The following is a 23,295-nucleotide window of genomic DNA, read 5'->3' as shown; positions in this document are numbered from 1 at the left end:
TAAGATCCGCTAGGATTTCACCGTTAAGCCAAGGTGGTCGCCTGCCATATTTACTATTCTTTCGACACATCGGGATGGTTTGTCCCTGTAACCTCAATAGGGATTCTTTGAAATACAGCCAGCTCTCCTGGACTCCTTTCCCCATCATGTTATTCCCCCAGGGGATCCTACCCATCCGTTCCCTGAGGGAGTCGAAGTCTGCTTTCCTGAAGTCCAGGGTCCGTATCCTGCTGCTTACCTTTCTTCCCTGTGTCAGGATCCTGAACTCAACCAACTCATGGTCACTGCCTCCCAAATTCCCATCCACTTTTGCTTCCCCCACTAATTCTTCCCGGTTTGTGAGCAGCAGGTCAAGAAAAGCTCCCTCCCTAGTTGGCTCCTCTAGCACTTGCACCAGGAAATTGTCCCCTACGTTTTCCAAAAACTTCCTGGATTGTCTATGCACCGCTGTATTGCTCTCCCAGCAGATATCAGAAAAATTAAAGTCACCCATGAGAACCAGGGCGTGCGATCTAGTAGCTTCCGCGAGTTGCCGGAAGAAAGCCTCATCCACCTCATCCCCCTGGTCCGGTGGTCTATAGCAGACTCCCACCACTACATCACTCTTGTTGCTCACACTTCTAAACTTAATCCAGAGACACTCAGGTTTTTCTGCAGTTTCGTACCGGAGCTCTGAGCAGTCATACTGCTCCCTTACATACAGTGCTACTCCCCCACCATTTCTGCCCTGAGCAGTTTATAACCATCCATGACAGTACTCCAGTCATGTGAGTTATCCCACCAAGTCTCTGTTATTCCAATCACGTCATAATTCCTTGACATCACCAGGACCTCCAGTTCTCTCTGCTTGTTTCCAAGGCTTTGTGCATTTGTATATAAGCACTTGAGATAACCTGCTGATCGCCCCTCATTCTCAGTATGAGGCAGGAGCCCTCCCCTCACAGACGTTCCTGCCTGTGCTTCCTCCCGGTATCCCGCTTTCCCACTTACCTCAGGGCTTTGGTCTCCTTCCCCCGGTGAACCTAGTTTAAAGCCCTCCTCACTAGGTTAGCCAGCCTGCTCGCAAAGGTGCTCTTCCCTCTCTTCATAAGGTGGAGCCCATCTCTGCCCAGCACTCCTCCTTTATGGTACACCATCCCATGGTCAAAGAATCCAAAGCCTTCTCTCCAACACCACCTGCATAGCCATTCGTTGACTTCCATGATTTGACGGTCCCTACCCAGGCCTTTTCTTTCCACGGGGAGGATGGACGAGAACACCACTTGCGCCACAAACTCCTTTATCCTTCTTCCCAGAGCCACGTAGTCCGCAGTGATCCGCTCAAGGTCATTATTGGCAGTATCATTAGTGCCTACGTGGAGAAGCAGGAAGGGGTAGCGATCCGAGGGCTTGATGAGTCTCGGCAGTCTCTCCGTCACATCGCGAATCTTAGCCCCTGGCAAGCAGCAGATTTCTCGGTTTTTCCGGTCAGGGCGGCAGATAGATGATTCAGTCCCCCGGAGGAGAGAGTCCCCGACCACCACCACCCGCCTCCTTCTCTTGGGAGTGGTAGTCGGGGAACCCCCAACCTCAGGACAGCGCATCTCATGCCTTCCAACCAGTGGAGTCTCCTTCTGCTTTCTCCCCCCAGACTTATCATCTGGTCCACTCTCCGCAATGGTACCTGTGGAGAGAACATGAAAGCGGTTAGTTACCTGTGTCCGCATTGCTGGAACCCGGACATTCCCCCTTCTTCTTCTGGAGGTCACATGTTGCCAAGCTTCTTCACTGGCCTCTTGGCTCCGCTGTGCAACCTGCTCTAAATCTTTAGAGCTTTGTGCCCGTAGAAGCATATCCTGACTTTTGTCCAGAAAATCCTCAGATTCTCGTATGCAACGCAGGGTCGTTATCTGTTGCTCCAGACCTTCAATCTTCTCTTCCAATATGGAGACCAGCTTGCACTTTGTACAGACAAAGCCGCTTCTGTCCTGTGGAAGAAAGACAAACATGGCACATCCAGTGCAGGTCACAACAGCTGAACACCCCCCCTTCCATATCACCTTCCTACCTCCTTGCTCCAGTGCTTCCCTGCTGGTCATGTTCCAGGAATAAAGCATGGCAGATATATCCTGGTCCAAAAATACCCTTTCACCTTGTCTTGCTAATTTCTATTCTTAAAAACAGAGCTGTCTGCCAATCTCACCCCATTCTTTTTTCTTCCCAAGGAGTGGAATCAAAAATCCACTAGCCGTCTCATGTTGCTCTTTGAGTGTTTTCAGATGAACTTTCACATCTAGATGCAATGCAAGTAAATCTCCAGCTATAGATTTGTTGCAAGTGGCTTTTGACATGCAAGTATATTTTTTAAAAAATCTCTTTACTAGGTAAGCATTTTTTGTGGTTATGGCATTTGCCAATTTCCAGTGTTACTCCTGTTATACTTTTTAGTAGTTACAGTTGAGATTATATCTTTGGAGAGTTCGAGAAGAGTAGTCCCTGAATGACCATTAGCAGCTCTAGGCAGCTGTTCTCACAATGCCAAGGAGAGATGGATGCTGGAAGAAAGGACTGGAAAGCAGGTCTGTTTTCAAGAACAGAAATCAGCAAGGAGTGATGAAATATTCTTCTGAAGGAATTTCACTCGGTGGTCTTTTGTGACGGAAAGTGACACTTGAACAAGGTGCTCAAGACTATAAAAGACAAAATAAAATAAATCTGGTTTTACATACAGTAGTTCACAAAATGAAACAAATTCGGTAAATATAGCTGTTATTGTTTTCAATTGGAGATATACTTGAGTAAAAATCAAATGAAGCTTGAAAACCTGCAGCACTACAATAAAAGTAGTAAAATGTGCAGGAGTATTTAAAAAAAAATCAAGCTCTTCGTTATAGTCATAAAAGTAAGTATTGTGAAACCAGTACAATATTATACCGTATCATGTCATTTAAGAGGCTGTAAACATACATGTTAATCTTTACCTCTCACTTGTCCTTCCAGGCTCACTTTTACCATGTATTCATGAATATAGCGGATAGAAAAAGGTCTATAAAAATCAATTTCTCTACAAAATGTATTATTTTAAACTGCTTTTTGGAGCTTGGAATTGTCTTTTTAGTGTCTTATACTGCACCAAGCTCACTGTTGGCATTTTACAGATGATAAAATAATACTAATAGCCATCTTGTCAGAAAGCACTGGTCTAGTGCTTAGATTAGGGAACTGGGAGTGAATTTTGTTGCTGATTTGCTGTGTGGCCTTGGGCAAGTCACTTAAGCCTTGGTTTATATATCTGTAAAATGGATAGAATAGCATTTAGCTTTGTACCTCACAGGAATACTATGGGACTTATTATTACTTGTAAAGTGTTTTGAGAGACTTTGCCATAAATTGTTCTGCAAGTGACAAATTTTGCTGGTTTAGTATTGGCTCTGGATCTAGGAGTTAGTGTGGGGAACACAGAAAAGCAGATACTACAGACCTTTGTAGAATTTATTACAAGTTGTGACACTGCTTTGTCATAGTGAAAATGCTTTCTTTTTTGTTAAATCTGTAAATCACTACTAGCCCTGTTAGACAACTGTATACAGCACAAAATACTACAGATCCATTTAAATGTGTTACCAATCCAGCCGAAATGATGAAACTGTAAAATGTTGTTGTCACATCGATATTCCTTATCAGATCATAAAAGAAAAACAATTCCACCTCACTCAGAAAACTGTCAAATTCTTGCTAAAATAAAAGTAATGAGTCACACCGGTAACTGGTAAATCCCCAAAATGTGGGTAATGCAATGGTTATATATGTTAAACCACATTAGAAACCATACGATCAAATATAGACACACGCAACACACATGTTTCATCATTAATGTTTTATTTCCACAGAGCTTTCCTCAGAATCCTAACCAGCAAAATAGTATGATAGACCTGTGATTATATAGCAACATATAAAAATTCAAGCCTAGAAGGAATGATTCATCATGTCTACTGCATGATGCTTATTGATTTTGATATACATCCTAGACAGAATGATTCTGATTGCCAAGAAATAACAAACAAAATTGGGATTATATTATGGATATTGAATGAAAAAAAAAAGAAAACGAGAAAGAAAAATGGCTAGTGCCTCAGCAGCTTCCCTGTCTGAGGTAACCACAAGCATTGCATTGCATGTATTCAAATCCCTTCAGTTCATCCAATTTTATCAGAGTAGCCATACACATAAATTTTTCCCTCAGTGAGTATCCGCTTTGGTTACTGAGTGAAGTTAACAAACAAAAGCCTGTTGGCCACTGTAAACGAATATGGTGATTTTCTTCTAGCAACTCCCTGCTAGATTAAAGTCTAGCACTGTTGTAAAAGGAATAAAAGCATCTGAAAATTAATATAGCTTGAAAGTCATTCAGCTATGAATCTGTTAAAAATCTATTATCTGCTATACCTTGCTACGGAACATGTTTAAAACTAGATATTTTTTAATTAAAATGCCAAGTGCATCAAAATGCCTATATTAAATTAGTGAGAAAAGTTTATAGATTGACTGGGATTTTCATATAGGTAACGTTCCTGTCAGAGGAAATAGATTCTAAAAGTTTCCATTGTTAAAGGGCTGTTTGCAACTACCTGAAACGAAAAATAAAGCAGGAACAAGATTTCTCCCTATTGTAATTTGCTAATTTAATTCTGTATTGGTGCGGCAAAATTTCAAATGATTGGTTTTGCAGGTGCTTAAAATTTTGATATGCAGAAGCTTTGAGATTAGCAATTGTGCAGTAAGCTATAAATATGGCTCCATCCATATTTTTAATGACCCAGTGTGACTTAAAAAGCCTTTTAATCCAATTCTAAATTGTAAATTTCAGGAAAGGAGAAGTGACAATGTCTCTTTTTTAGCAGGGGGAGTTCACAAGGAACACTACAGGAGGAATACCTATGGAAAAATTTTCCTGAGTGGCTGGAAAAAAGCCTCTTTAGAGGGGTATACTTCTGTTTAAAATGACAGGCAGAGCATTTTTTAGGTATTGATCATGTGCCTGTTTTTTTTTTTTTTTGCTTCTTAAAAAAGCTAGAAAGTTAGGTCAGTAGGGTCTTTTTCTGCTTGGGTTTTAACCAGAGCCATTCTGAGGGCTGTCAGTTCTGGTCTTCCTTGGTTTCGCTAGTAGACTTGTAGGAGGGTGTGTCTTGGAGAATGGGTGCTTGTGGTTCTCACACCCTAATGAAACAAATGAATATGCTGAATCTTTAGCAAAAAAAAAAGAAAAGAAAAAAAAAAGGAAAAGGAGTACTTGTGGCACCTTAGCGACTAACCAATTTATTTGAGCATAAGCTTTCGTGAGCTACAGCTCACTTCATCGGATGCATACTGTGGAAAGTGTAGAAGATCTTTTTATACACACAAAGCATGAAAAAATGGGTGTTTACCACTACAAAAGGTTTTCTCTCCCCCAACCCCACTCTCCTGCAATCTTTTTCTTTTTGCAAATACAGACTAACACGGCTGTTACTCTGAAACCTGTCATTTAGCAAAAAAGTTCCTTTCTTCAAAAAGCTAAATAAATATAAATGTGTGTTATCAAAAATAAAATAAATATCCAAATTTAATAGTTTGATTAAAAATCCCTTCAGCTCTCTTGTGAGGTCGTCATGGCACTCTTTCTCCAGACATTGTAGAATCTTCTATGTAAAGACATGCTCTGCATTTCTAATGCAGAAAAATTCCTCCCTCTGACTTTTTTTAAAGAAACCTTTTAGTCTTTGTAGGAAAGCCAGCTGGGGGTGATAACTTGATTCTCACGACCTGGTTGAACCTTCCACACCCCCTCCAAGGAGTTATTAAAGGTAGTCTCTGACTTTTGTTTTTGCTGGTGGGTTCTCCTCTGCCCCCTCAACCCCTGTGTGAGTGGTGGGCAGGGCCTCAGGGGGGAAGAGGCCAAGCTGGGGCAGGGCCTCGGGGTGGAGCATGGGCAGGGTCTCAGGGTAAAGAGGCCAAGCACGGGCAGGGCCTCGGAGCAGAGTGTGGGTGGGACCTTGGATGGAGCGGGGTGGGGCCTTGGGTTGGAGCATGGGTGGGGCCTTGGGCGGAAAGGGCAGAGTGCAGGCGGCTTCGGGATGGAGCACTGGGTGGGGCTTTGGTGGAAGAGGCTGAGTGGGGGCAGGGCCTTGGGTGGAGTGCAAGTGGAATGGGGGGGTTGGGCCACAGTCTGGCACCAGGGTCAACAAAAGATTAATCCAGCCCTGCGGGTGCTGAGCACCACTGTTTTTTTCGGTTGGTGCTTGAGTCCCAGAGCACCCACAGAGTCAGCGTCTATGATTAAAGGTCTTCAGTAAAGCTGGAAGGTAGACAGCTATCTATTGGTGACATCTGTTGGTGGTGGAATAGAATACAATGCCATGTCTTGTAGCTGTGGTTTTTTTTTTCAAACAAGGCTTACAGATGTAGTGAAAACATGTATTCAAATAAATTCTGGCAATCCCCTTTAAATTGTTGTATTATTTAGTGGGGGGAAAGTCTTAAATGGAGTAAATAATGCAACAAATTTATACCCCCTCATTGCTCCCTGGGTATCACTGTGCTGCACAGCCTGGCCACTCAGAACTGTTAAAAGCTTTCATATGTAACCTAACAGATCCTATTCCATCTGGAACAGTGGAATGGCACATGTGCCCACACTAGCCAGCTTGTTGCAATATAACGTAAATCTTTTGTAATGCACTTGGTGAGAAGTTCACAGGCTCTTAGGGTTCTGGAAGTTAGATAAGCTATTCTATCATACGCCTATTCTGCACTTCAGACTTGCTTGCTTTAACTTTTTTAACAGTTTATGAATAACTTGCCTCTTATTTTATTCACTAAAACTCATCACTGGAGGGAGCACCTCTCCTGGTTTCCATTCTCCCCTCAATAACCCCATTCTCTCTTGTCATAAATATAAAGGGAAGGGTAAACCCCTTTGAAATCCCTCCTGGCCAGGGGAAAGCTCCTCTCACCTGTAAAGGGTTAAGAAGCTAAAGGTAACCTCGCTGGCACCTGACCAAAATGACCAACGAGGAGACAAGATACTTTCAAAAGCTGGGAGGAGGGAGAGAAACAAAGGGTCTGGTCTGTCTGTCTATATGCTGCTTTGCCGGGGATAGACCAGGAATGGAGTCTTAGAACTTTTAGTAAGTAATCTAGCTTGGTACGCGTTAGATTATGATTTCTTTAAATGGCTGAGAAAAGAATTGTGCTGAGTAGAATAACTATTTCTGTCTGTGTATCTTTTTATAACTTAAGGTTTTGCCTAGAGGGGTTCTCTATGTTTTAAATCTAATTACCCTGTAAGGTATCTACCATCCTGATGTTACAGGGGGATTTCTTTACTTCTATTTACTTCTATCTCTATTAAAAGTCTTCTTGTAAGAAAACTGAATGCTTTTTCATTGTTCTCAGATCCAAGGGTTTGGGTCTGTGGTCACCTATGCAAATTGGTGAGGCTTTTTATCCAACATTTCCCAGGAAAGGGGGGGTGCAAGTGTTGGGAGGATTGTTCATTGTTCTTAAGATCCAAGGGTCTGGGTCTGTAGTCACCTAGGCAAATTGGTGAGGCTTTTTACCAAACCTTGTCCAGAAAGTGGGGTGCAAGGTTTTGGGAAGTATTTTGGGGGGAAAGGCGCGTCCAAACAGCTCTTCCCCAGTAACCAGTATTAGTTTGGTGGTGGTAGCGGCCAATCCAAGGACAAAGGGTGTAATATTTTGTACCTTGGGGAAGTTTTGACCTAAGCTGGTAAAGATAAGCTTAGGAGGTTTTTCATGCAGGTCCCCACATCTGTACCCTAGAGTTCAGAGTGGGGGAGGAACCTTGACATGGAAAGTTCTAAGATTCCATTCCTGGTCTATCCCCGGCAGAAACCCAGCATATAGACAGACACACAGACCCTTTGTTTCTCTCCCTCCTCCAGCTTTTGAAAGTATCTTGTCTCCTCATTGGTCATTTTGGTCAGGTGCCAGCGAGGTTACCTTTAGCTTCTTAACCCTTTACAGGTGAGAGGAGCTTTCCCCTGGCCAGGAGGGATTTCAAAGGGGTTTACCCTTCCCTTTATATTTATGACATCTCTGATTTCCCATCTCGACCTGTCTTGCCTCCCATTATTCATCAAACTACTGTGTTCCAAGATTTCAAAACAGACAAATCATCTAACTAACCCACCATAACTATACTGCCAACTGCGGTGTATATGGGAATAGGATAGTAGCTCTTTATATAATCTGTGAGCCCTCTAGTGGAGCTCACTGTATTCTGTGTTCAGAAGCCACCAGAACCCTACCAGAGCAGTAGTGTATATATTAAGCTAGTCCTTGCATGTTGTATATATTCAGTAAACATGGTTATTTGGACCCCGCCAAGCTCATGTTGTTCTTTTATATGATGTTTTCTGTGTAAGGAGAAAAACACACAACACCAACATGACCAACATAACCCAGAACTGAATTTTAATTTCTCCAGTCTGTTGAATCAGTATGTAGTCAAATGAAACTCCAGGTGAGGAAAAGATTATATCTTGTGTCCTCTCATTCTTCCATCTCTCCAGCTACCCCTGTACAACAGCTAGCATCCACACATAATAGCCACTGCAGATCTGCGACTTGGGCTAGTTGCAACTATTCTGGATTGCAATTAAATACAGACATTAGCAGTCAGATTTTGATATCCATCATTAAGAGAAAAATGTACTTTAAAGACTGTACCTTCTCAAGGTGCTTGATTTATTTCTTCTTACTGAAGCTCCATTTATATGGCTGTTTACAATGATGGAATTACTTTCAATAGAGTGATTAAATAGACACAAACGAGGTAAAGCAATAATCCAGTGGGAGTAATATATAAATACCTCAAGCCTATAAATGGCATATTCCTCCAACAAAACCTTTAAACAATGTTTTCTGTAAACTGTATAGTTCTGTTGTGTCTAAAGTCCTTAGCCACTTGCACTAGCTGGGCATGCTTTTTCCCTAAGTAGTTTGGAAGCAATTTCTCTGCTCTCGTTAAAAGTGCAGGACTCATCAAATTATATGTTAAGTCATTATGTTGAAATGTGTCACCATCCTGCAGCTGTAATTAATACTTTTTCCTGGTTAGAAGACTAGGCGGGTTCAGGTCTAGGTGGATTAGAGGTGAATATCAGGGTTTAAGTGGCCATTCAAGAGACCTTTTAAATTATTAACAATTGAGGTCAACTTGTCCTTGGTAATAAGGGCTCACTTTGTCAATTTGTGAGCCTGGAAAGAAGCAGAAAGTCTGGTCCACTTATTCTAAGGAATGGACGGGTCAGATTCTGATTTCAGTTAGAGTATGTAAATCCAGGGTAACTCCACTGACTTTATTGGAATGATTTAGAATTAACATGTAATAAATGAGATCAGAATCTGTTACGAGAAAGGGACAATCATGTATCACTTTAGCCTATACAGATATCATGTGTATTTTCTTTCAGTGCATCAGCTTTGTGCAAAAGTGGGAGGACCAGTCATGTATGCCATGCAGGGGAACTACAGATTGAAACTGTTCAAATTTTGATTTTAAAGTGACATTCCAAGATGGATTTTTCCTTTGTTCAGCCAGCTATATAGCTGGTTAATATTTTTGCCATTTTGATTAAAAATGGGATGAATTTTTTCACAAGAAATGTTTTTATTTTTTCAACCAGCCTTAGGCAAAACTCTTAAAGTGACGGATATTCAAGTTTTAAGATGCAAAATTATTCAGTTGCCTATCTTACTGGGATCTAGCAGCCTTAGCAGTTACAGCTCCCTGCACTAGGCACAAGCAGATAAAGCTTTGAAAAAGGGAAAGACTACTTACCATGGATATTGCATATATAGATTTGTTGTTGTTTGAAACTGATCCTTATATTTTTAGTAAAACGCTCTTTTTTTCCAATTTTAGAGAAAGTCCATTATTGCAGTAAGTTCCGTAGCAGCATTCCTCTTCGTCATCATTTTTCGCCTTACCAATGAAGTAAACTTCCCTTTGATTTTAAACTGCTTTGGACAAACTGATGTGAAATGGATGCTGTTTTCCGACAAACAAAAGCGACCTCTCAGAACTCACTATGGATATATAAATATAAAAACACAAGAGGTAAGAACTTCTACTAGAGCAATGGCTAGAAAGTATGTAATCAATAAATTTGGTAACTAAATGAAGCATTTAAAAAACAACAGAGCAAACCATGTGCTCAACAAACCCCCATCTCACTGGCCGCAGATAAGAGTTTTAACTGTCCTGACAGAAAATGTCCCACTGAAAAATCTAAGTAGGTAATGTTTTTCAAAACCAAAGGAACCTTCTAAAAATTCAGATAGTTTAAACTCTGTAATCTCCATAACCAGAGCTTTAAAAGAACAGTGACCTGAACTCAAAATTCTGGGTAGTTCTTTTCAGGAGATGGCTGGAAAGAAGGGCACCATTCAGCAAAAGTGTATGAATAAGAAAGCCAGCATCAGATTAGTGTTTTGTGTGGTTTAATTTAAATATTGCATTAATACTTAGTATACAGCATGTCAGCTTATTTTGAAGATTGTTGGATTTTCATTTCCACTTGTGTATCATATAGTGTTTTAATTTGTGTTATTTCATCATTTGCAAAATGTTTGGTTTGGGTCTTGTTGATAAGCCATCTTGCAAAGATTCCAGTTTACGTCAACTCCAGTACTTTAAGGACTCTGATGCTATTGGCACTCTTGGAGGTATTCCTGTATTATTATTATTGTTGTTGTTGTTATATTTATTATTTGTTTTTATTTTACTGAAATCTTCTCCACTCTGTCTTCAGAATTTGTTTGCTATTTGTGCATAAGTGCAAATCATTGAAATAAATTCAATAACATTAAAACATGAATCTGTTTTACAAGCTCTTTCTGATAGTTATTCCTTTTTTACACTGGCAAGCAATAAAATGCTTTTACAGTCTTATTGTCTTTGTTTGGTTTATTTTGCTTAAGGAAGTAATAATTATTAGATTCATGTGCGGAGTACATTGAATATGTCTTTTTTGAGAATGAAGGTATTTTTTCCCCCACTTCGTGAGTGCAGCTGTTTTTCGTTTAGTTTTCTAACTGCATGGGATAGGTTAATTGTTTCACCATTACAGTGTCAAAGGTGAAAACCAGAGCAAGAAATTGTAGTTTTGTAGGGAGTTACATTTAAAAGCTTTTAACGTTTGTAATGAATGTAGTGTTCATGAAAGATGCAGAATTGAGAGCCCTAGAGTGCATTTGCCTACAGAAACGCACAGGACAAGCAGGAGGAAAGAAGTCTTCTTGAGTCAGTGAGTGAAATCCTGGCCTCATTGAAGTCAGTGGGAGCTATGCCATTGACTTAACTGGGGCCAGGATTTCATCCAGTGTGCCTTAAACCTAAAAGTGATTGAGGAACTCATTGAGGGCGAAAGGGCAGTTAATTCTCCATGCCAGCTAATAAGGTGGGCCTGTCTCCTGACGCTGCCGACTGCCAACTGTGGTGGTGGGTTTGAGATGAGGACACTATGTGAACTGGATGGAGGCCACCAACTTGTGTAAATTAAGCCACCAAAATCATTTGGTCGCTGCCAATCTGAGCTGGATTCAAACCGGCAGCCTTGGAGGAGAAGGGCTTAATATCCTATTGCCATTGCCCTGAACCAGCTCGTTCTCCAAGAGGTTAGGTGTTGGATGTAGAAACACTGGTAGCTCCACGCTTACTGATTGTTTCCTTAATGTATTTCAAAAGTACATTTACCCTGCCGCTGTGAGGTGTCCTTCCCAGTGAGGGTGGAGAGACATGTGCTACCCCTGCTTGAGCTAGTGTGCTGAATATAACCGCGTGGCACAGGCAGCTGCTCAGGCTAGACACCCAAGTATTTACCCTGGGGGGCGGGCAGGATTGTGCTTGGGCAGCTAGCCTGAGCTGCCACTATGGCTACGCTGCTAGTTTTAGCTTGCTAGCCTGCGTGTCTGTGCTGGGAATCCCAGGTAGATGAGCCCATACATCGGAGATGGAACTGAGTGGTCTGATAATCGGTGACTGATTAATCGATTAGCAAGACATTATTCGCAGTGTAGCTGAGGCCACGGAGGATTTTTTTAATTAGTAACTTTAATTGTTTTCCCCCTCAAACATGCAGATTACATTAATATTTGCTAATTAACAGTGATGAGGAGGATACTGAACATGCCTTGCTAATTGTGAATACTCTGCTCTCGAATTAATTATTCCCTGTGTGAGGGAGATTTTTGTGTCGGCTGTGTGAAAAGCTTTCATGCCGCTCGTCTTTGTAGTTCTCTCACAGCCTTTTTAGACTAATAGTTTTTATTTTAGAGTGATGCATTAGAAGTAAAAATGAATATGTATGTATATGCTGTACCCTATATCTTACAATGATTAGATACCCTTCTGCCTTATTGGTGGAATCCTAAAACAGCAGTTGTCTCATCCAACAAGATGCTGAGTTCAATTCCCTCTAATTTCAGAGTTGCAGATGTTCTTGTGGTGTTCTGTGCTGCTAATGTACAACTTCAAGCATTCTATCTGTCTCTGCCCTCCCACATCCCTAGTGCATGCACCCTGTATACTTCCCTGTCTCCTTGTACCCCATCAGATCCCCAGTCTTGTCTGCTGCCATTCTATATTCTCTTCTATGCTCCGCCTTTCTGATAGCTCCTTGCACTTCTTTCATACCCCCCACTCCATTTCCCTTCCCCTTCTCTCCCCCACAGCCTCCCATTCTGAGGCAAGGGAGCATGCTACATACTTCTTTGCATACATCCTCTAGTACCCTGCCGCCCCAGAGTTACTGAAAGGCACTCTTCCTAAGTAAAGCAACAAAACAGAACACATTCTGCCATGCCATTTCAGCCATCTGTCAAGACAAAAAGGCGAGAAAAATGTTTAAAGATGAACTACACATACACTTGAAGATATTTTTCCTGATGTTTACCATATTCCCTCGCCCCCCCCAAAAAAGCTCAACCGTAGGATGAGCTATAGCTGTGAAATTTCAGGCAGTTGGTTTCTTTTGGGGGATAACTGAATTGATAGGACTTGGAAAATTGGGCATGTTATGAGAAAGTAGTCACTCAGTAATTAAAGTTAAAGCTATCTCTGATGCATAATAGGAAAGTTTATACAATCAGTAAGTGGTGACATAAACATGTCTATCACAAAATAGGTACATTTTAAAGGGTGATGCATGTATATCACTTTGAAATGTGAACATCTAGCAGAATGTGGCAGCAAAAGGGATATTTCTAGTTCATTGTGTGTGGGAATTAGTAACATAATGACATGAAATATTTTTTGCAAAAAATAACAAACATTTTAAGATGAAATATAACTAGATTACATGGGAGTACTTCGATTGTGGTGAGAGATGTGATTTAACTATCCTTAATTAAGGCTGTACATAATACAATATTGTTGCTATGGTTTCCTTGAATTGTAGCTATAGCAACAGCTATAAAAATTTGGTTTTGTGTTCAGTAAACATACTATATTTAATGTAAATCGGATATTAAGTGTTATTGTCCTGACCTGTTATGCTAAGACACACTTTAGTTTTTCTGACTAATGCAATATTTCTAAAATATAAGGTCCCAAGTTTGCATTCAGGGGCTCATGGATTTCAGAGAATTTGCTGCAGCAGCATCCAATCCTTTCCCACTTTAATTCAAAATGGAATGGAATGGAATGCTGCCCTAAGAAACAATCTGAGAAGATCCACCCAGAGATATGTCCCCACACTGGCAGGACCACCTGTGGGAGGCTAGAGCTAGCTGCTTCCACACTGGCTCTGGACCCGGCCCCCAGTTCCTGATAATGACTCCAAATGCAGCTGTCTCCGGTTCCCTGCATGGGACTCGGCAGAAATGTTAATATGATCATGTTATCTTTTTTTTGACTAACTTCTGCTAAGCCAAAGGAACAATTTGCATCCATCCATTCCAGCCAGTATCTTCCTGTTCACCCCACCTACACCCGAGTCCATGAAGAGAGGCCTCTGGGGGATGCAAGGAGTGGATGAAGACTGTGCTTTGGAGCCGCTAGGCCTGCTTCCTTTGGAGGCCCAAACACTTCGTGTTTATCCTTTCCCCACAGAGCATTTACAGAAAACACACATTTAATTTAAAATTGTATTTACTACTGGAAAAAAGCTCTATGATTAGCCCAGAGAGGAAAATGCACTCTCCACAGAACCAGTGCTGCATGGGCAACAGCACTGCCAGTTCCTCCAAACTGATCTGCCACTCTGCCTAAAACCTGACCTGGAGCGTTTACTTATACAGATCAAAGGATAAATTCAGTCTCATGCTCATTTTGAGCCCCATCTTCCTGCCAAGAGAATTCGTATTCATTATAATAATGGTTTCAGTGATGTGATCATCCGTCGACTGTGACCTGCGTGAAGACCACCTACTGTTTACAGCGGCCAACAAGCAGCTCTCAGTTGGTAACCAGTGATGATGGTAACTGTATTCATTCCAATCCCTTGAACCATCTAGTTCCATTACAATTGACTGGGTATTTTAAAACTAGACTGGACAAAGCATATGAGTATTCTATCGGGAATGGTCTTCCAGTGACAAGGAGATGGATGGGTTGGATGACCTTATAGGACTTTCCATCTCTAATTTCTTTGATTCTATATCTCAAGCTTTTTTGTGACAATTGTGTTGAAATCTACTTTTTGAGAACCATCTTCTGCCTGTTTGTGAAAATAACCTTTTCTCCTTGCATTTTTATTTTAAATACAGCAAGTATAACTTTAAGATATAGTGCTGCAACACTTACTTAATTGAGGGCTGTTGTCATTCTGATAGCTTCCTCCCCTACCCCCAAAAGCTCATGTGATCTTACTTGCAGTGTATCATAACCAGGTACAAGAGAAACTGCTCTCAAAAATTGCAACCCCACAAAGAGATCCTGCCAAATTAGTGAACACCATGTATTTAATTAGCAGCTTTATGACCTCAGATTTAAACACATTAACAGTGTGAAGCCTGATGCTAAGCAAGTCTAAAAGTATGTAAAGTCATACGATTGTAAACCCTGAAAAGAGAATTTTGAATAGTTTATTTTATTCCACGATCAGTATTCATTGAGTTTACCATTTTCTTATGGATAGCAAATCTAGAATATAGCCACAATAACACTTTAAACTCATTATAATAAATACATCCAAATACTATACACAGGCTACACAGTGGGGTTGGAAAGGTACATTCTCAGATGGTCTACAAACTCCTACTGTAAACAAAGACTGTGAAAGATTAATGTTGTTGTCCATACAACTACAGTCATAACTCAGAAAGGAAGAGAGTGACTCCTTTGCTTTCAAAGTGCTTTCATGAACTGGACATTGAAAGTATAGAAAACCTGTGTAGAACAGGATAGACTGTAATAGTCATGCTTTTCTTTAAAAAATCCCCAAACAACTAAAATAATCCTTTTTAATAATGCAGTGATGTCTAGTGAACAAATCTGGAATGATGTGCAGTTCCCTAGTGCCTTTTGTCCAAGGATCTCAGAGAAATTTTGGAACATTAAGCAACCCATTTTACGCTCAGGCAAACTGAAGCTAGGGTGACCAGATGTCCTGTTTTTTATAGGGACAGTCCCAATATTTGGGGCTTTGTCTTTTATATAGGCACCTATTATCCCCCACCCCCTTTCCCGATTTTTCACACTTGCTGTGTGGGTCACCCTAACTGAAGCCCAGTGACGTCATAGTTTGCCCAGTGCTTAATTTGTAATGAAAGAGGTGCTCAAGCCTATATTTTACATTCCTAACTGGTGCAGCAAACCCCAAGGGGGTGCTGGTGCTCTGAACTGCCAAGCCTTGAGGTGCTGGGGCTCAGCCCTGTAATAAATTAATCCCTGAGTTTGCCCAAAGCTACACAATGGGGAAGTGTTGGAACCAGGCATGTAGTTCAGGAATCCCGACTCCCAGTGAGTAGAAAGATTCTTAGATTCCAAAAGAAATGCTTGCTTTGCAGGCGTGTACCCTAGAGCACCAGTTCTGATCAAATGTTTTACTTCTTTCAGTGTTTCTTGTTTATCTTATTCCACCACTTTGTCTCCATTTTCTAGTGCTAGATACATACAGAACCATTTTCTGACATGTAACTGTCCCAGCCGAATGAGTAATGTAATGCTGGAATGATTGATAAATAATAATCTGGAGTTTCACTTTCTGGGTAAAGATGAAAGCAGGAGGGCAGTGCATGGAGTGGTTAGATGAGCTTATATTTGTTGTAAGTATTATGTAGAAGTCAGCAGAGTAAATTCAACTTTCATGTTACAATGTCATTCTGGCTCTCTTGAGAAAGTATTTAGGGGAGTTCATCCCTAAAGCAGCTGAAAAAGCACTCACTGGCTCAGAAGAGGCAATATTATTCTGTATATCAATTAGTGTAACCTCTTTACAGAAAGGAAAAAAAGCTATCTTTTTATAAAAAGAAAAGGAGTACTTGTGGCACCTTAGAGACTAACCAATTTATTTGAGTATAAGCTTTCCTGAGCTACAGCTCACTTCATCGGATGCGTACTGTGGAAAGTATAGAAGATCTTTTTATACACACAAAGCATGAAAAAATGGGTGTTTACCACTACAAAAGGTTTTCTCTCCCCCCACCCCACTCTCCTGCTGGTAATAGCTTATCTAAAATGATCACTCTCCTTACAATGTGTATGATAATCAAGTTGGGCCATTTCAGCACAAATTCAGGTTCCCCGCCCCCCCCCCACCCCACAGCTCCACTCTCCTGTTGGTAATAACCAGTTGGAGAACACTTCAATCTCTCTGGTCACGCGATTACAGACATGAAAGTTGCGATATTACAACAAAAAAACTTCAAAACCAGACTCCAGCGAGAGACTGTTGAATTGGAATTAATTTGCAAATTGGATACAATTAACTTAGGCTTGAATAGAGACTGGGAGTGGCTAAGTCATTATGCAAGGTAACCTATTTCCCCTTGTTTTTTCCTACTCCCCCTCCACCCAGACGTTCTTGTTAAACCCTGGATTTGTGCTGGAAATGGCCCACCTCGATTATCATACACATTGTAAGGAGAGTGATCACTTTAGATAAGCTATTACCAGCAGGAGAGTGGAGTGGGGGGAGAGAAAACCTTTTGTAGTGGTAAACACCCATTTTTTCATGCTTTGTGTATATAAAAAGATCTTCTATACTTTCCACAGTATGCATCGGATGAAGTGAGCTGTAGCTCACGAAAGCTTCTGCTCAAATAAATTGGTTAGTCTCTAAGGTGCCACAAGTATTCCTTTTCTTTTTGCGAATACAGACTAACACGGCTGTTACTCTGAAACCTATCTTTTTATAAAAAAGGTCACTCAAGGGAACGAGATTATATTAAAATAAGAACATTAGCAGTCAGTAGGTGGTGGGATTCTCTAGAGACTGAGCGTGCTGCAAAAGAATTGCAAAACATCTGATAATGTACTTATCTGACTCTGAAAATAAAGGGGCTGATTCTCAGCTGCTGTAAATTGCTGCAGATCTGCCTTAAGAAGAACATTCTCATACGAGATTTTCCAAGTAAATGGGGAAAGAATTATGTGAACGCAAACCAAATGTAGACTTTTTTTTTAAAAATGATAGAAGTCTGTTGACCATGTTCATCCATGGTGTAATTTTATTGACATCAGTGGAGGCACAACAAGGGTGCATTTGGCCCAATATTTACTGTCCAGATGGATATCCCAATAATAAATAACACTAGGAGGCCAGTCCGGATTTCCCCCTAGGCACATGCCTAAGAGTGCCGGCATTCTAGGGGCGCCTAATAATTCAAATATTGCTGCTGTCCGTCCAGCAGGGGGCAGGGCCGAAGGCAGAGACGGCCCCATGCAGCCCTGTTGGAGCACTCTTCGCTCAGCCCAGCACACAGAATCATCTACCAGCGGGTCCAGTGAATGTGGCTGGGGGGCAGGGCTTGGAAGAGTGGGTCTGTCGGAGGAAGAGTTGTTGGGGGTGCTGGGCAGTGGGAGTGCCCAGTGAGTCTGGGGGCCAGGGTGCTAGAAAGTTGTAGTGGGGCAGCGTGGGGGGTGGTGGGCAGTGGGGGCGGGGAGTGTGTTGCATTGCATTTTAAATGCAAAACTATCTAAGGCAATACGAAAATTGACATAAGAGGTTGGAACACAGGCTATATTGTGTATTTGCCTACCACCTGTGGAGATTCTATCATTTCAGTACCAGAAAGTGCATAGTTATCGAACATATTTCTAAATAATGAGGAGGTAATTGGTCCAGTCACAATAGGCTGCATTCCTATAAAAATTCCATAACTAAACGAAGAAATTCACAAAGAAAGTAAGCTCTGGAAGCTTAAAAGTTAGTTTCTTTTTAATGACAGGTTTCAGAGTAGAAGCCGTGTTAGTCTGTATTTGCAAAAAGAAAAGGAGTACTTGTGGCACCTTAGAGACTAACCAATTTATTTGAGCATAAGCTTTCATGAGCTACAGCTCACTAGATACAAATATCACCGCAAATTACAAAAGGGGCTAAAGACATGAAATACCAAAGGAACAGTGGAAACACTAAGGAGTCTTTGAGGAAGATAAAGCACACATCAGGCAGCTGCTACACGATGCAGAAGGCAGTAGCTGTGGAAAGAACCCTGGAGAGTAGCATCAGACTTGGGTTAAATGAAAACACCAGTTTTACAGCAGTGTAGCTCACATGACTTCAGTGGAGTTGTTTCTCATGTGTACTGGCGTAAGTGAGAAGAATCAGGTCTTCGTGACCTTGCATCATAAAACCCCACATAAACACAACTGACTATCATAGAAAATTGCTTGACCGTTAATATTTCACACATGAATGGCACCCAGTCAGTCATTTCTTTCAGGATCTTGTCTTTTGTAACGCCTTAAGAATTGAAGTGATTTTTAAAAACATTTCAATTTATTGTCTCTTCCTTCCCTGCAAATGCTCTTCTGTTTTGTTTATTCTCATCTCACATCTCTTCAGACTCAGTAATTTCCTTATTGCAATAATGGAGACAAAACTACATACTGTACAATGTTCTTCTGAATGTCTTACAAAGTTTCAAAAATAATTTGTTAAGGATCTATAGATGGTTTCAACGTACAATCCACTGTATAGACTGTTTTAATGAAGATCGTGCCCAGAGACATTTTCTTTCAGGGGTGGATAAAGTTCATTTGTACTAACTACACGAGCATACCAACCCAAGCCCTGGGAGTCCTTGGTACACTCTTCAAAATAAAATTTATATGTAGGACTCAAACAGTCACCTCTGAGAGCGCAACTGCAGTATTTGTATTCATATTCATTTGTAACACACATTCAGAGAATCATAGATTCCAAGGCCAGAAGGGCCCAATGTTATCATCTCGTCTGACTTCCTGTATAACACGGCTGTTACTCTGAAACAGGTCATAGAATCTCCCCAAAATAATCCCTACAGCATCACTTTTAGAAAAGCTTCCAATCTTGATTTAAAAATGGTCAGTGATGGACAGTGAATCGACCACTAATTACTTTCACCACCAAAAATGTACACATTTCCATTTCCACATTTGAATTTGTCTAACGTCCGCTTCGAGCCATTTGATAATGTTATACCTTTGTCTGTTACATTAAAGAGACCATTATAAAATATTTGTTCCCTATGTAGATACTTATAGACTGTAATAAAATCACCCCCTTAACCATCTCTCTTTTAAGCTAAATAGATTGAGCTCTTTGAGCCTATCACATATTTTCTAATCCTTCAATCATTCTGATCGCTCTCCAGTTTATCAACATCCTTCTTGACTTATGGGCACCAGAACTAGACACGGTATTCCAACAGCAGTCGCACCAGTGCCAAAACAGAGGTAAAATAATCTCTCTACTCCTACTCAAGATTCCCCTGTTCATGCATCCCAGGATCACTTCAGCTTTTTGGGCAACAGCATCACACTGAGAGCTCATGTTCAGCTGATTATCCACTCAAGCCCCAAATCTTTTTCAGAGTCACTGAAGATTGTCTCCTGAGTAGTTTTCTAACCATGGTATTTGTGAGAAAATGGCTGGCACTCTGCCTACCTGAAGGAATCAGTATAAATTTTTCCCCAACATTCCCTCCTCGTAAGGGCAAAAAGATAATCTTGAGAGCATGCTGCAAGGACCACCAAAAACACAGGCTGTTATGAACCAATGGAAGGAAGTGAGTTCCAAAGATGTGTCCTCAACAGAAGGCAGCCTGCGGGCAGATCCTTTTTCATTTATAGTGACGGAATCTGTGCTGGCCACAGCTATGACAGAGTTTCATGAGGAGAAAGATCGGGTACAGGCCAAATGTCAAATCAACAAATTCAAAAGAGTTAAATTCGCTTTACATCAAGTCTGAATTGTGTGTGTGTCAGGTGGCGGACAGGTTTTTGTTTTTTTTAAAGAGTAGACGCTACCCCCAGTCAGATCTGTATTGTCAGGTGTTAATTCATCTTTCCCATAAAGAATCTGGGAGGATGGAAATAAGACTTGCCTCCTTAATAACCACAGACTGATGGACTAGATAAGTGTTTTGATTAAGCCTTTGCAGTTGATGCCCAATTACGTTAGAATATGTTTTTGCTGTTCTGACTAGGTTGCATATATTGAGAGTTTCCACAGGGTTTGGTCACCTTTTTGAGATGTTATACAGTTAGCCAATGGAAGATTCATGTATGTCAGAGCTTGACCCCTAAAAGTACTGTGACCAGTTGTGTTCTCCACCTGATAAGTATGTTGGACAGATCTCCAAATGAGAGAGAATGTGAGAATTGGCTTGAGAGCATTTGGAAATGTCTAGAAAAACAAAGGCCTGGGGCAACTGGTCAGCTCAGAAGAGAGAACTGAAGCGGGGAGACAAAAGACTTATGTTACAACCATCAGCAGAGAGTATGTTTCTAGCAAAATGGCAGATGTTATCATAGAATATCAGGGTTGGAAGGGACCTCTGGAGGTCATCTAGTCCAACCCCCTGCTCAAAGCAGGACCAATCCCCAATTAAATCATCCCAGCCAGGGCTTTGTCAAGCCTGACCTTAAAACATCTAAGGAAGGAGATTCTACCACCTCCCTAGGTAACGCATTCCAGTATTTCACCACCCTCCTAGTGAAAAAGTTTTTCCTAATATCCAACCTAAACCTCCCCCACTGCAACTTGAGACCATTACTCCTCTTTCTGTCATCAGCTACCACTGAGAACAGTCTAGATCCATCCTCTTTGGAACCCCCTTTCAGAAAGTTGAAAGCAGCTATCAAATCCCCCCTCATTCTTCTCTTCCGCAGACTAAACAATCCCAGTTCCCTCAGCCTCTCCTCATAAGTCATATGTTCCAGTCCCCTAATCATTTTTGTTGCCCTTTGCTGGACTCTTTCCAATTTTTCCACATTCTTCTTGTAGTGTGGGGCCCAAAACTGGACACAGTACTCCAGATGAGGCCTCACCAATGTAGAATAGAGGGGAATGATCACGTCCCTCGATCTGCTGGCAATGCCCCTACATATACCTCCCAAAATGCCATTGGCCTTCTTGGCAACAAGGGCACACTGTTGACTCATATCCAGCTTCTCGTCCACTGTAACCCCTAGGTCCTTTCCTGCAGAACTGCTAGTGAGCCATTCGGACCCTAGTCTGTAGCGGTGCATGGGATTCGTCCATCCTAAATGCAGGACTCTGCACTTGTCCTTGTTGAACCTTATCAGATTTCTTTTGGCCCAATCCTCTAATTTGTCTAGGGCCCTCTGTATCCTATCCCTCCCCTCCAGCGTATCTACCTCTCTTCTCAGTTTAGAGTCATCTGAAAACTTGTTGAGGGTGCAATCCACACCACCCTCCAGGTCCTTTATGAAGATATTGAACAAAACCGGCCCAAGGACTGACCCTTGGGGCACTCCACTTGATACCAGCTGCCAACTAGACATGGAGCCATTGATCACTACCCGTTGAGCCCGACAATCTAGCCAACTTTCTATCCACCTTATGGTCCATTCATCCAGCCCATACTTCTTTAACTTGCTGACAAGAATACTGTGGGAGACCATGTAAAAAGCTTTGCTAAAGTCAAGCAACACCACGTCCACCGCTTTTCCCTCATCCACAGAGCCAGTTATTTCGTCATAGAAGGCAATTAGATTAGTCAGGCATGACTTGCCCTTGGTGAATCCATGCTGACTGTTCCTGATCACTTTCCTCTCCTCTAAGTGCTTCAGAATTGATTCTTTGAGGACCTGGGTTCTATGATTTTTCCAGGGACTGAGGTGAGGCTGACTGGCCTGTAGTTCCCAGGATCTTCCCTTTTTTAGGGGAAGTTATAAGGTTATGTAAGGTCCAGAAGAAGCAAGGTGAGTTAACTATAGTCAAAAGAGGAGCAAATGGTTTTGGTCTAATAACTTCACGAATGAGAACAAAACAGTGGAAAATAAAGATGGGTCTTCTAGACCAATTAGCAGAAGATGAGGCCTAGGTAAACTGATCAGGTCAGTGGGAGGCAGGAGAAGCTGCCTCTAAACTTAAAATGCTTTCACTCTGCATCAGAACAGAATTTTTCTTATTGCATCTAATGAAGTGAGCTGTAGCTCACGAAAGCTTATGCTCAAATAAATGTGTTAGTCTCTAAGGTGCCACAAGTCCTCTTTTTCTTATTATGAAGATCATACACCTGTTCATAGACACAACTTGGTAATTTAAGGATGATCTGGCTGGCACTGGTGGCAAATAAACATCCTTCTTGGAGTTTCATCGAGTGTTGCTCAGTGGGACTCACAGGTCAGCTGAAACAACAATGTCCCATCATTTGCGAGCTGGACTCCTGCCCATCTTGGCTAGTTTAAAAAAAAAACAAAAAAACAGTAGGGTGTGATATTGGATTTTTTATTGACCAAAGCTATTAATGCTTCCTTTCAGGTAGGCAGAGTGCCAGCCACTTTCTCACACATGCCGTGGTTAGAAAACTGCTCAAGAGGCAATCTCTTGATACTGAAAATCTTGCCAATTATTGTCCAGTTTCAAAGCTGCTGTTTTCTTACTTGAAGGCCCTTCTCTTTGGAATTTGCTGTCGGTGGCCATCTGTCACAGCTGAAGCTTGGTAGCTTGAGATTCTGCTGCCAGGCTCTCTTCTTTAGTCATGCTTTGGTTTAACATTTTGCTTTGGTTTACTTACTGTTCTCTCCATTTTTAGCGATTGGATGTTTTTACCCAGGCAAGGTTTTTATGGTTTTATTTGGTGTTTTGATTGTTTGAAAGATGTCCCTTTAGAGTTCTGTGTGCTTATAACTGCTGA

At 41.4% G+C, this 23,295-nt stretch overlaps 1 protein-coding gene across 3 annotated transcripts in view; it reads left to right on the top strand.

Annotated features, from left to right (window-relative positions):
* Positions 1-23,295, top strand: part of ST6GALNAC3 (ST6 N-acetylgalactosaminide alpha-2,6-sialyltransferase 3) — a 331,756-nt gene that overhangs the window by 139,803 nt on the left and 168,658 nt on the right. For all 3 annotated transcript variants that reach the window (XM_084637351.1, XM_084637352.1, XM_084637353.1), the window contains exon 2: positions 9,908-10,102. In XM_084637351.1, coding sequence (XP_084493477.1) covers positions 9,908-10,102 — 195 coding nt within the window. The remainder of the gene's footprint in view (positions 1-9,907; positions 10,103-23,295) is intronic.

This window comes from Lepidochelys olivacea (assembly GCF_965140295.1).
Source record: "Lepidochelys olivacea isolate rLepOli2 genome assembly, chromosome: 8".
NCBI classification, from domain to species: Eukaryota; Metazoa; Chordata; order Testudines; family Cheloniidae; genus Lepidochelys; species Lepidochelys olivacea.
The sequence above is the reverse complement of the archived record's forward strand: the minus strand, read 5'-3'. Positions and strand labels throughout refer to the sequence as shown.